Raw genomic sequence first — 14,065 nt, 5'->3', positions numbered from 1 at the left:
GGACACAGGCTAAGAAAGTATTTTACTTTCAATATAAGATTCTGTTTGAGAGAAACACACACTTTATCAGACAAAAGGAGATCTACAGTCACTCTTGAAAAAATGAAATCACATACATCAAAAAAAACCAGCCATCAAGAGGTGGAATTCTGAAAATATGGAATCTTTTTGCGTAGACTAAGCAAGGATTTGTACTCTGTCTTCCCAAGGAAATAAACCCATTCACATTCTATTGTAAAAGCCCCGCTGCTGCTTCTTGGCTTGCCTTTTTCCTGAAGCATGTTTTGCCAATGTCTCTCCAAATCACTGATGGATCATCACATTCAATCTCCAGGATTTATTTTGTGATCACCAGTTAGCAATTAAAAGCTGCTTTGTTTCCAGAATTGTCAAGTCAGGCAATTTTGAAAATAGTTTTTAATTTTATCTTATGCACAACTGTACCCCAATAAGTATCCAGTTGGACACTAGTTGAGCCCAAAGGTACCATGTATCAGTTAGGAATATTTCCTGAAGATCAAAAGTCAAGGTTCCATGAGGCTAAGAAATCTAACATCTGAAGGGTATTACAATAGAGATGGTCTCATACTAACATACTAGTTATGTTTTACATGAATGCTAGATGCTGACATTGTCAAAATCATTCAATTTAGTTGCCTATCCTCAAAAAATTTTGTTTAAACTATAAAGGACTAAAAAATTAATCACAGCTAAATAAGAACAGGGAAGAGATGAGAAAGGTGTATACATATAATTGCTAAAATTTGATCCAAAGAACATGGCAAGTGATTGACTGAAATGTCTGCTACCACTGGGATCTATAAAAATGTAGCATTCCCTCGGTATAGCAGAACTAAGTCACTCAATAAATATTTTGAAACAATTTTCAAGTATTTATTTGTAATTTAAAATTTCAGCAGGTATTAGAGCAAACTGCTGCAGCCAAATCCAGCCATTCTCACCAAGTGAACAGGAAAACTAGTAAATACTCCTACTAGTAAATATTCCTACTTTAAACACCAATTTAGCACAAGTTTCTCTTTTGGTATGTTTTGACATTTTACCTTAAGTTCTCCCCAGCTGTCCTTACACAACAGCACACAGCTGCATTCCAACGTAATGGAATCACCCAGTTATCCTACACCAAGGAAAGCCATGGGTACTCCCATAAAAAGCCATTTTCCAGTACAAAATAGCTGAAATTCTATGATTTGATAATCAAGAACAGTGTTTCTAATCCAAGGTTTGATCTTACTGATTTTTCAACAGCAAGCTAAGCCTCTTCATTAATTATTCATTTAGTTGACCTAAATGTGTTCTATATCTGAAAATGGATTTCACTTCCAGACACACTGATTTATGATGCTCGTGTGGAGACAATTTACTTTTCTACAATACACATACACAAACACACAGCTAATTTCTTAGATATTCAGCCAGAGGAACTCAGCCTTAGTTTGCCTGGTCCTTTTGTTACAGTTTCATAGAGCTGGAGGAGAAAAATCCAAGGAGAGTTTTACTACCTAGTACCTCTAATTATTTGCAGAGGTAGTCAGCTTTATGTATTTTTTACCTTTCCACATTTCTGGCTTGTTTGCATTACTCTGCAGCAGGCAAAAGCAGCCAGAGGGTACTCACCACATGAAAGCCGACTGTGTAAGTACTTTGTCTTAGCATAACTTGAAAATAGTTACAAAGTAGTTCCTTGTCCTCCTCATTCCCCCACACACAGGCACACCCAAGTCTTTCCCTGCTTATTAACTTCTCCATTCCCCTTCTCCGTTCCCCTTTGGTCACCTAATTCTACTGCCTTTTCTCACTTGCCCACGCTGCAGAGTAAAGCTTAGTCTAAGAGCTTTTGAATACATTACATGGGTTTATCTAGCAGCAGAGATTGACACTGCTCACTCACACTTTCGGAAGAACATTAAGAATTTCCCTGTTACAAAGTGGCTGCTATTCCTTACTGCTACTAACAGGTCTGAAGGCAGATCTCCCTAAGGGAAAATAAATCTTTCAGAATAGCAGCTATCCTCTACTTGATACAATATCCCAGAAGACAAAAGATTGGTTTGTATTATTCTGAGTTTCCAACAAACAATCTGAAAACTGTCTTCTGAAATGATGCTCCCCTGCAAGCAGAGCATAAACTGACAGAAACACAGCCAGGATCAGAGATGAATTTGTTGAAACAAGCATCACTGTTCTCCTAATGGCTCTTGCGGACACTCAAATCTTATCTTGCTTACAAGCTCAAATCTCCTTATCTTGTTTACAGCTTTTATTGAGTTCTTACATGCTAATTTGAGGTGAAAAACTTACTTCTGTTCCTCCATCTTTGAAGGTGTCACTGTATGTACTGTCCGGAGTACTACGCTGGTCATCTTTGAGATAATTTGTGTGGGGAGCAATGTTGGACACTTCATACGGTTCAAAGATAACCCCTCTGTGCTCTTCATTTTCTCCTCTTGTATAGTGTGCTTGTGGCGTCAAAAAAACAGGGGTGAACTCCTCTGCTTTAACCACAGTCACTCCAGTCCCCGTGATGGGCGTTGAGCTCCCAGACACGTTTGTGTTGTATTCCCTTTTGGACGACTCCAAAGGATCTTGGTTCAAGGAAAGGTTAACCGGCACCGTCTTCAGGACTTGCACGCGGTTCTCTCCCGCACTTAAATTACTCTGAGCTTCTGTGGTATTAAGACAATTTCTGTGAGACAAAACCAAAAAATGTTATGAACTGTCCTGATAGAGTAAATCTCCTCCTTAAATAGCTTAATGTTCTTAGATGGCAAAGAAGGAGATTGTTCAACTCTGATAAGCTATTGCCATAAGATGGAGTATATTAACAAATACTAGAGAAAAGACATCATGAGGCGAGCAGAGAGGTCCAGAGCTCTTGAAAATACATTTGGTTTGACCTATAATCAGTATGACTTGTCACAATAAATTCTGGGCATCCAGGGTTGCTCTTGCCTTGGCTTATAATTTGGATGCAAAATCAATCCACCAGTGCAACCGCCTTTAGGCATAAAATAAGCATAAAGAGTAAGGCGAGGTATGGGTTACTCACAGTACATAATTTGCATGTGAAATAGGCAGAATATCAACAGGAAAATTCATACACTGATGCCTGCTCTTTCAGGCTGCTGACAGGCCACTACAGTTTGTGTAACAGCTTTGGTACCAGTGCTTTACTGATAGAGCAAGCCCAGGAATCACTGTATCAGAGTAGAGCAGTAACTAAAGCGGCTGCAGGGTAACCTACAGCAGCATTCCCACATCTACCCACAGCTGCTGTTGAAAGCAATCTGATTGCTGATAGTAGTAGCACTGACACAAAATTGTTGTTAACCCATAAAACTTTCAGTAGGTGTAACAAACTGCTTTGTTTTCAACCCAGCAGATACATTCTGACATTACAGTTCCTTTCTCTTGGCTTTCCACCGAAGGCCAGTTTTGTCAATTACATTCAACTTAGGAATTTCTCTAGTGTTCGCAGATGAAAAACTGTCCCTCAAAAAATAATTCACATTCTGTTTTGGAGCAGTGAATTTATAATACTACCTGTTTGAACTTTCACCTCTCACAGCTAATGAAGACCACCTAAGGCTGTCTCAGACGAGCTACATTGAAATAAACCTTGTGTAGCTTCTACCCACTACTGTAACTCTTGTACCTATTTTACATTAAAATACTTTCTTATACATAAAAACTTGGTTCTTTCTACATAAACATACACTCTCTCTAGTACACAAGTCTTAATAAAGGCAGGAGTCAGCTTCCTCTGACTCTTCAAGTCACTTTTAGCCTACAGAGGAAGGCTGAAATCTGAGAGGAGTGAGAAAAACATTTTGAGTGAATGACTTTGAGTTACTTTATTTGCTTCTGGGCAGACCCTAAGTTATGTTGAATAAAACTGTATAAAACAGGTTACCGAGGCCAAACAACTCCCTTTTTGCTCTAGAAGACAAAAATTGGAAGAAAAAGAACCAACAGCCAACTGTCAATATAATCTGATTTTACTAATCCCAGCAGCAGCAAAACAACAAAAAACCCCCATAAATCAAGAAATGTTCTGATACTTTGCAAATTGCACATTTAATAATACTGTTCAATTTTTTCTAATAAATTAAAAATTAAAAGGAGTAAAGTTTGCTTCCCAAAACAGTCTTCATTCTTTTATCTTTTGGAAGAAAACCATAAACCCTCAGGCTATCATAGTTCCTTCAGTTCACAACTGATCAACACTGCTAGAAGCTGGGTGTATGATTTTGAATAATACTGTACCTTTTATCTTGGTCTTCTTGATTATCACTCACTTTGTTAACAGACAACAGCCTTTTATCTCTGGGAACCTGAGAACAACACCAGGCATGGGGTCAGGTAAATGCAACTGTCAGTTATTTGCAGCTTCAGACTGCTCTACTGCAACAACTAGAAAAATGTAACCGTATCGGTGTTGGCTAGTTCATAGATGCCAGGAGCTGTTTTTCTTTGGGAGACCAACTGTGAACAGACAGATAACTTCTGAAGGGAAAAAAACATAGGGATTTTGTTTTGTTTTCTAGTTCTTGGGCACATCAGTCTGGAGCAAAGCACTCTTCTACATGTTGTTATCTTTGGAATATCGAGCTAGGCCAAACTATCGCAAAATCAAAGCTTTTATTTCCAAACACAAACACACTTTTCACTGATTAATAAAAGATGAGAAGGAAGACATGATGCTTGGATGCATTCTGCATGGAGACCCTTTGGAGACCCATGGAGAAAAAAGGGTTTTCAATTTATTAACCACATATGCCAACTAGATCTTCCTGCTACAGAGCACTTCGGAGCGTGCAGGATTTGTTACCTTGAGGAAGTCTGTGGGTCCTTTCCTAGCGTGGGGACAGGTCAGGGCATGCTAGCATGCCATCAGAGAACACTGACTTCTGCTTTGCTGAGTGCATCAACAGCCATAGGAAGCAAAAATCCAGTCAAATCTGGCCCCTCAACAGACTCAGAATTGACACCAAGTAACTTAAAAGATTTGTCTTCCCACATACCAGTTTCCTGACACCAGCATAGATACAAAATCACCAAGGGCAAAGTTGCTGCCATAACCATATTTTTCTTTTGTTACTGATCCAGCAATTTGGGAGCTAAAACTTCTGATTTTTTACAAAAGCAGGTATATTCACCCCATCACAGCAGCTAACTCAGGAGTAAAGAGGAACAATACATCTAAGAATGAGCTTCAGCTGTGCCTCTTATCTTTAAATATTTCAAAGAAATGTCAGGAAAATATCTGAATTCAGAGGAAAAACAACAATTATGTGCACTACAGTAGCCAAGGTTAACATCAGCTATATCTGCAAAACAGCAGCGAAGTCAGACAGCGTTAGCCAGAGCCTTTCCTTCTCTTAGGGACATTCTCCTTCCCTATTAAGCATCCTGCTGGTTAAAACCCCTCTTCCATATATTTTAGAAGAGCGATCCAAGCCACAATTTGCACATTTATTCCCTTGTTAAGATCATATATTTATCCCCGAAGGAGGGTCTATGTTTAGGTAAATTTCTCTACAACAAAAAGGAGAAGGGGAAAAAAAATAATTCCCATTGACTGGAAAAAGTACTTAAAAAATTACCCAGCATGTCAGAACAAATGAGCTCGATGATAAATAACGGCAATTCAAGAGAGTCTGGTCCTCCTCTACACTTCTACATTAGAGTGAGGTTTTAAATTCCTGTTTGAAAGCATCAACAAGAGTTATCATTTTCTCCCAGTTTAAGACAGAAAGAATTACGACTGAGTACTGGAAATGGCTTTGAGATTAACACAGTTTATTCCACCTGAACTCCAAGTCTTTTGCAACTGCCTGGAATAAGGGACAGACATGTCTCTTGTAACACAGTTTTGAGAAAGAAAAGGGCTGTTCTCCATTGTTTGGGGTTTTTTTACAAAATCCAGCAGATTAATGAACTGCTACATAAAAAGGTATCACTAAGACAAAAAAAACCAACATTCCAGATGTTCATACACATCCTGAATTTTTTGAATTCACATTAACTTCACAGACTCTGTCAAGTGGAGAAAAGGACCTTTCTTCTTTCATTTTGGGAAAAGCTTTTCTCTACAGACAACAACACATGAAAGCATGGAATATCTCCTGAAGCATAATCAGTAAAGTAATTAAAAGAATATTTAACCATACAGTTGGTATATGGCATCTTCCCTCCAACCCCTTCTCCTGAACACTCATTTAATGATCGCAGCAGAAACTGAAAGAGCAGCCCATTCTCTAAAAGCATTTATACTAATAAATACTAAAAGCAACGTTTTTTAATTTTAGATTTCCATTCCTCCTACTTCTTTGTGAATTACAAGGGGAGCTGGCACTGTTCTGATGGCTTTCACGGATGTTCATCTGTCCAATTCTAGCACAGGTAGCTTCAGTAGTTCTGAGACAGTTGAAGTGAAATGAACAATTTCATACTTTAGTGCTTAGTAGGTAACACTGATTCTGTTTGCAGAGTACGAAAGAGTCGGGCCAGGTTTCAGGGTGAAAATTCTGCATTACAAAGAGATGCACCCTGTAGGACTCTCCTCTGCAGAAATCTTGAACATAGTTCTACTTACACATTACAAAATACATGAGAGAAAGAGTTTGGTATTGAAATGGTAGGTAAAGCCCTGGGCTTAGAACCCGACAAACTGAAACTGTGTGTCAGGAGTTCTCCTGCAAACTGGCTTAGATCTCTGTCTGTGTCCAGCTCCGTTTCTATCCTCCACCTTTCTATTTAGATTGCAAACTTGCAGTGCAAGGGCTAGGCCTCACTGTATGTCTGTACACAGCCTACTGCAATTGTTACACACATACAAATAACGTGGGAAACTGTCAGATGAGAGATACTCCAGTTAAAGAGCAAACTAAAACGTGTGTGGAATGAACCACAAAAGCAGACAAACCTACAGATGGACAACACCTCCCTTTTTGCACTTTTCAAAGAATACTGCAAGTATCTGAGCACAAATCAAAAGGGGGCTAATTCATCTAATACTCTTTTAAGGGAAGAGGAAGAATGCTATGCTATGCTCAAAAATGCATCATCACTGCAAATTTAATAGGGGAATTCAGATTTTGTCAAAACAGCCTCAGACAGGCTTCCTAAAACAGAAAGGGTTCTTGATGCAAGTATCAGAGAGAAAACAAGCTGCAGTGACTTCTGTCTTTGAGAACTGGCTCTTCTGATGCCTCTTAGAGCAGTTCCCTGCCAGTACAGCAGGGAGGAATAACGATGGAGTTACCTACTTTATAATAGTCATACAATAGGCCAAGAGCAGCAGCACTGTCCTCATCACCATTTATGCTCATCATAGCCTTGGTAGCTGCTGTTAGGGGATTCTCCAAATACGACTTCCAGGCTTCATCTTCGCTGGTGTAGGCTCGTCTGGTGTTGAATGAAGTGTCATTTGGCACTAAGGCCACAAGTCGCTTGTTACTGCATAGACAGGAAGAATAAAATAGTGATCCAGAAGGGATTACTTTATTCACAAGGCATGTTAAAGAATATTACATAGCTCAATGAAAATGATATGATTACATCAAGCAAGCATTTCTGTATTAAACTTGGTGACATAAGTATTTATCAGTATAAGGGATCTTTAGCACTTAACAAAAAAAATTAAATGTGTGCAGATCTTTTGATACAATTCAAATGTATTTTTACTAATATACAGACAGAGCTATTAAAATATTTTCAACTACTTGGGAAAAAAAAAGGAAGCAACAATATAAGAACATTTTGCCCCAATATTTTTGCTAGGTGTGCATTTGATTAGGGAAAAATAGTTTAGTATTAAAGACTGGGTACACCTTATAACTGAGCTTTTCTCTGCTTTTGGAACATAATTTATCTGTAATTTCAGAGAGGTTTTCTGTAACAGGACATGAGTAATGGGTCCAGTGGATGGAGCAGAAGTCATCAATATATTCGGCCTCAGTTCACACTTTATCACTCCACCCACCTAGTTACAGATCTATGGCAATACACACAAGACCATTAGTGAGATTTGCAGCAGAGCAGTTTCCTCCAGCCTGAAAGTGGCACAAACTAACCAATGTCCACGTAAATCATAAGAGAAGTTGCTACATCACAGCTATGGCTGAAATTGCCAGTCTAACAGAAACATAAATGAAGACAGTAGCACCTGCTTTTGTAAATTGTTCAATAAACTAATAGATAAAAGAGCTACATTAAAAAAAAAAAAGTTGCATTCCTATTACACAAATAGTAGGCAAACAGATTAGGCAGGGAAATAGTGGAGCGAGGCGGGTGTGCTGCTTAGTGCTAGTCACAAGCGCTCTGTCAAGAATTGCGGCTCAAGTTACAAGAATCACAATGAAATTTTTAACACATTACACCTTACCGATTTGAAAGTTGCAAAGACAGCTTAGTATACTGACTTAACTGGCAAAACTAGTAGTGACCTTCCTAACATATTACTTGCTATCTCTTACAAAAAAACTGTTCATTTTTCAGTCTCTTCTTTTCGCTCTCGCCTACCTGCAGCGGTGCCAGCTTCACAAACCAAACCTACCTAACTGCTGCTGCCGCACAGAGAGTGGCATTCAAACACTGTGCAGCCAAGCCTTTCATTTGATTTCAGAAGCAGGGTCTGATAAAAGCACAACTGAGCCCACGCAGTAAACGCTCTCAGGCACTGGGAACACGTCTTGCCTGGCCCCAAGCCGCAGTGACCAGCAGGCTGAGGCTTCGCCCAGGGCTCCGCAGCTGCTGAGGGCAACCTGCAACCTACCTACCCCAGTGTTTAGGGAAGAGGAGGAGGTGGCAGAGATTATTATCTCTATGGTACAGAGCACTGTTTACAAGTTTCTTTATTTAATGAAAAACAAAACAATCCACCTGGTAGACAGAGCACAGTTTTATGAGCTCTGTGGGGGAAGAAAGCGTTTTGTAGCTTTGCATCACAAAATAAAGTCAACTACTACAGTTCAGGTTATATTTTCCCTTCATCTAAAATATCTGGATTTTTAGAAGCCTCCTTTTTTACCAAGGGCCTTTCCGCCTGGCCTTTTGTTGTCTCTTCCAAAGATTTTTGTCCTTCATGTTTCCACATATACATTTGTGCTGTTGCAGGTTTGCTTCAGCAAGTGAAGTTGAAGCATAAATTAGGAGCCCAAGGAAAGACAGAGAGGACTGCTAGGTGTGCTCGTCTCTTCAATACCTTATTGTTAGCGACTCAGATCAGATCTGCAAGAGCCCGTTGTTTGTGCCAGAGGTAGCTGAGGGCCTGTTCCCACTCTGGAGTAGCCAATTCTCCCTGGCTCCGAGGCAATTATTCCATACAAGGATTCTCCTTTCCTCAACAAAGCTCCCCTTCAGCTAAACCCAAGCCATTTCACCGCATGGGTGGCTGCTCGTTGCAAGGCACAAAATACTGCTTGCTCTCTTTCCTGTAGTGATCTTCCCTTACAATCAATAACTGCCTTTTGTTACTCAGTGGGCTCACAGCCCTGCGAGAGTCATATCTGATTTATGAGCCCAGCAGGCAGACTGTGAGATGCCCTTTAAAAACACACCTTTAAAGAGTTGGGCAGTGCCTGTCTGCAGAAATGCTGGAGGGGAGGAGTCAATCTCTGCTGCTCTAACTTAGGCAAGACAACCTTAAAGCAATGAAGAGAGTGCTGTCCCTCAGAGGTGTTTTATACAATTCTGTTGGTGAGAAGCTAAAGGGCATAAATGCTCTAGGAGCAGCCACTCAGTAAGTAAACAGGTTGGGAATGCTGGAAAGGCACAAGTGCATAGACCTAGAGCCTCCCCAACATCTACCCAGAGCACGTTTTCTCTAAAACCCATATTTTCACATTTGAAAACTAAATATCCATCTCCTCTGGCTTGAGAGATGGTCTTCAGCATAATGAACCAACACACTCACTGTGTTTACTCTTCAAACAGACTGAAACAATAGCAGTACAAAGAATAAAAAACTTCCTCATGACCCTCAACCCTGCAATCAGCTCTGTGGGAGGTTAATGGTCAGAGCTAATTATCATGATTTAACATAGTCATTTCAAAGATTATATCCAAAGCAGCCAGCCAAAACAACTGGACTTGCTTTAGGAAAACTTCTCTAGTAATTAAGGTCATTTGGATTAGAGGGAGGGTTTCTCTTAAAAAGTTACACTTGTATGAGCGCACACATTCTCCTTCCTCTTCCTGAATCTCCTGGACAATTTCAAGCAAATGTGGGAGAAGGGTAGCAACGTCTCTCATAACCAGAGGAAATAAATACTTTATATTTTAATACATGCCAAAAAAAACCAACAACCTCCTGAGTGAGGCTCTGCACAGGGAAGTTCCCCTGGTCCCCTGAGGCACCCTTTCATGCCGGGGCACCCCCAGCTGTTCCAGCTGTGTAAGTGACAACAGCAGACAGCTGTATAAAGGGGAGTGGCTCTGGTGGCACCTGGACCATGGGGAATACAAAGGGTGACATGAGACATGTAAGAGTGGTCTCATTGGAGAGAGCTGCTCTGAACGTCCCACATGTAAGTAAAGCCTCAGTCCAAGCCTGCAACTAGCAACACATCTACAGATTTATCAAAAGTTGCAAAATCATCAGTGACCACAACTCATGGAGAACTACTCATTTAAGGAAAGAAGATGGGCCAAGCTTTCAGGTGAAAGACTCCTATTCAACCTGGCCGGCAACATCAGCAAAAATCCACTGTAACCTCAGGCACATCTTCTAAAACAGCCTGCCAAGGAGCAGAGAACAAGCCCAACCCCAACCGTGCCCACCACCCCTCTACCTGGCAGTCAGGTTGTGTGCTAATCGCAACACAGCTAGGTGTGACCTGCCTGTACAAGCCGAAAGCACATCATTAATTTTCCATGGAGATACAGCTTAACAATTGAGGACACTTTGTGCCTAAAAAGTACCTTATTTCCTTTCAAGCTATCAGCTGAGCTCCTAAAGACTACAAAATGTTTCCGGTTTATGTTAAACAGTAGTAGATGTATAGGTGTGTAAGCATGAAAGGTATTTTCTGAGGAATGATCTGTCCTAGGAGCTAGATTGCCATGACACTTGAGTGTTTATGCTGAGACTAAACTTTTTTCCTCATCTGCTTAGTAGAGGTTTTCTTGTTTGTGCCATCTTAGACGATTTGTGTTCCTTCCTCATAAAAAAAGATATACATAAGTTTTCTATATTTATACCAGTTATGGTGCTTTCTGTATCTGTTAAGAATACTTTTGAATTTATTTAAAATTAAGATTACAGAATTTTATAAAACCTATGCAAGTTTTGTGTTTAGAGATGTCCAAAATTGTGCTTGCTTCATTTTGTTTCAGTTACTGCAGTCCAACAACCTAAGTCGGAGAGGTACACTGTACTTAATAAAAGGGCTGGCCTTCCAAGCTCTTCTTCAGATTAGATAATGAACTTTCAACAGCCAGCACTTGGGGCTATAAAATCCTGCTACAGGGAAATTATCACCCAACTTGATACAATTTGTGAATTAGCTTACACAGAGCCAGAAATGCCCATTAACACATTCATGAACAATGGTGAAAGGCCACAGCTTTGTGATCAGAGTTTGGTTTTTACGCTGAAACAAGATGTCCTGCCTGCCAGTCTCTCTCAGTCAATTTTGATGCTCAGGAGCTTCCTATTTAATTGGCAAAGTTCATGAAGCCCTCAACCTTTCTCCTAAATTTTCCACTGAACATAAAGCAGACTTATGCAGCCATGCTCTATCAAGTACGGCTGCATCCCACTCTCCCCCATCATATGCTTAGCATTACATCCTGATCCAGTTTGGTGGTAGTAGCGAAGAAAGTCTCATCCCCCAACAGTCACCTGAAATCCAAAAGAGACTTGAAAGTGCCAACATGGGTACCCAGATCAGGCATTTCCTGGATTGTTTGAGGGTTTTTATTGCTTTTTTTTTTTTTGACACTGCATTTGCTCTTTCAACAAACTTTGAAAAAAGAAAAAAAATTTAAAATTGTAAGAATTGAGTGGCTCCATGCATACCCCTGCAGACTTCTTTGTCTCCTGATAATGACAGAATCATAGAATTGTCAGAGTTGGAAGGGACCTTAAAGATCATCTAGTTCCACCCCCTGGGACATCCCCCACCAGATCAGGTTGCCCAGAGCCCCATCCAGCCTGGCCTTAAAAACTTCCAGGGATGGGGCTTCCACCCCCTCTCTGGGCAACCTGTGCCAGTGTCTCACCACCCTCAGGGTGAAGAACTTCTTCCTAAGGTCCAATCTGAACTGACCCATTATGCATTAGGCCTTCCCCCTCCCTGCAAAGGCTCGGTGCCAGGTAGGAACAGAGCAAGCAACATGCATGGAGGCTGCAGAATGGAAGAAACCCCCATTCCCAGATTTCAGCCCAGCCTGCCTGTTTTTATGCCTGTGAGACAAAAGTGACAAACATATCTGTTCACATCCTCTCCAAACTGTCCCTTCAGGAGAAGAGATAAGAGGCTTTGGCCTCTTATCTTATATTTATAACAGATGTTATAAAAGCACAGGAATTTTAGCACCAGTTAAGTTACTGGAAAGGGAAAGACAGACTCATGTCATTCTTGCTCCTAGCCCAGCACATCAAGGCCACGGGGTATTTATCACGAGCTCCTTTTTAGTTAGATGTAAGAAGGTGCACAGGGCAGCTGTCTCCAACAGAGAAACACTGGGAGAAACACAAAATCTAAAACGAGATGCTAGCCAAAGGGACCACTTCTACACTGCATGCAGCTATCCACTACACACCACTCTGCATTCTGGGTTTCTGATCCCTTGATTGTCTGGATAAAAGTCCCAGGTGAAGTTTGCCATGCCTCAAGAGTGCCACGGGAAGAACTCCCACCTGCTTAGTCTTTCTTCCACTGCAAAGTAAGAAATGGGGAACTTTTAGACAGACAGCATTTTGTCTGGTACGACAAGAGGCACAAGGAACACGTTCCAGCTGTACCCAGGAGCTAGAAAAAGAGCTGAAGTTCTCACTTCAGTTTTACCATAGCTAAGGATCCCAGACTGGGATCATTTACAAGCATTTCAGTAGCTCTAAACCTCTTTGTAAGTTTATTTTACACTTATACAAATCTCAGTTCAGCCATAAGGCTACTATAAACCAGATTTAGAACAGATGTTCATACAATTTGTCTTATAACTAATGTACATATATATGAATTCACAGGTCCATTTAAAAAGCAGCTGGGACAGATCACACATAAGCTGGGTAAGTTAATAAACTTAAGATTCCAGATCATAAATTTTTCTCTGTGCTCATTATACAAAGAAGTATAAATCAAAGCTAGCCCCACTACTTGAAACCATTTGTTTTCAAGATTCTAATACTAGCCCAAATTTACTACACTCAGCATACTGCTTTGCTTAAAATCAAGCAAGAAAAAAAACCAAAAAAAAACCTCACTAAATCAAAAAAAGCCTAACATAGGTGATTCACTGCAAGTTTTGATTTATTTAGCTAAAAAAAAAACGTTTAGACTCTTCAGGATTTACTGCCAAAAGTATAATTAAAAACTCAGCAACCCTGTTGTTTCAATTAGATAATAGTGTTCTGTTAAAACTACAAAGGAGCATAAATGTTTAACGAACAGGAAAATTATGGCCCATGTGTCTTAGTATTTCTTCTTTCACAGCCGATAATCACATCATTCCCAGAAGCATCAACAGGTCTCCAAAATGCACTTAGCCCAATCCAGTGAGTGTATAAATATAGAGATGACTCAAGAGTGAGGGAAAAATCAAAGAATTTAGACCACCAGGAAACAAGAAGATACCCTCTGGCCCAGCCAGCAGTCCATACCAAGGAAAAAGCTCCCATTAATGAGGCTGAGTAATTTTGCCTACTAATGAACACAGGTTTGGGACTCCTGCAATTCTGTGACAATTAAGCTTTTTGAGCACAAGACAAATCTGAACAAGATTATACATGTTAAATGATTAAAAGAAATTATTTTTACCTTTACAAAACACTCTGAGTGGAAGTAAAATAATACACTGAGAGCAGAAACAGCAA

At 40.2% G+C, this 14,065-nt stretch overlaps 1 protein-coding gene across 1 annotated transcript in view; it reads right to left on the bottom strand.

The window, feature by feature from the left end:
* Nucleotides 1-7,482, bottom strand: part of GRHL2 (grainyhead-like 2 (Drosophila)) — a gene marked incomplete at both ends in the record, with an annotated part of 28,834 nt that extends 21,352 nt beyond the window's left edge. The window contains 3 exons of the mRNA XM_009868393.1: nt 2,323-2,707; nt 4,288-4,355; nt 7,293-7,482. Coding sequence (XP_009866695.1) covers nt 2,323-2,707; nt 4,288-4,355; nt 7,293-7,482 — 643 coding nt within the window. The remainder of the gene's footprint in view (nt 1-2,322; nt 2,708-4,287; nt 4,356-7,292) is intronic.
* Between the last annotated feature and the right edge of the window lie 6,583 nt (nt 7,483-14,065).

This window comes from Apaloderma vittatum, unplaced genomic scaffold (assembly GCF_000703405.1).
Source record: "Apaloderma vittatum isolate BGI_N311 unplaced genomic scaffold, ASM70340v1 scaffold19124, whole genome shotgun sequence".
Lineage (NCBI taxonomy): Eukaryota > Metazoa > Chordata > Aves > Trogoniformes > Trogonidae > Apaloderma > Apaloderma vittatum.
Note: the sequence above shows the minus strand (reverse complement) of the source record. Positions and strands in the feature narration are given on the sequence as shown.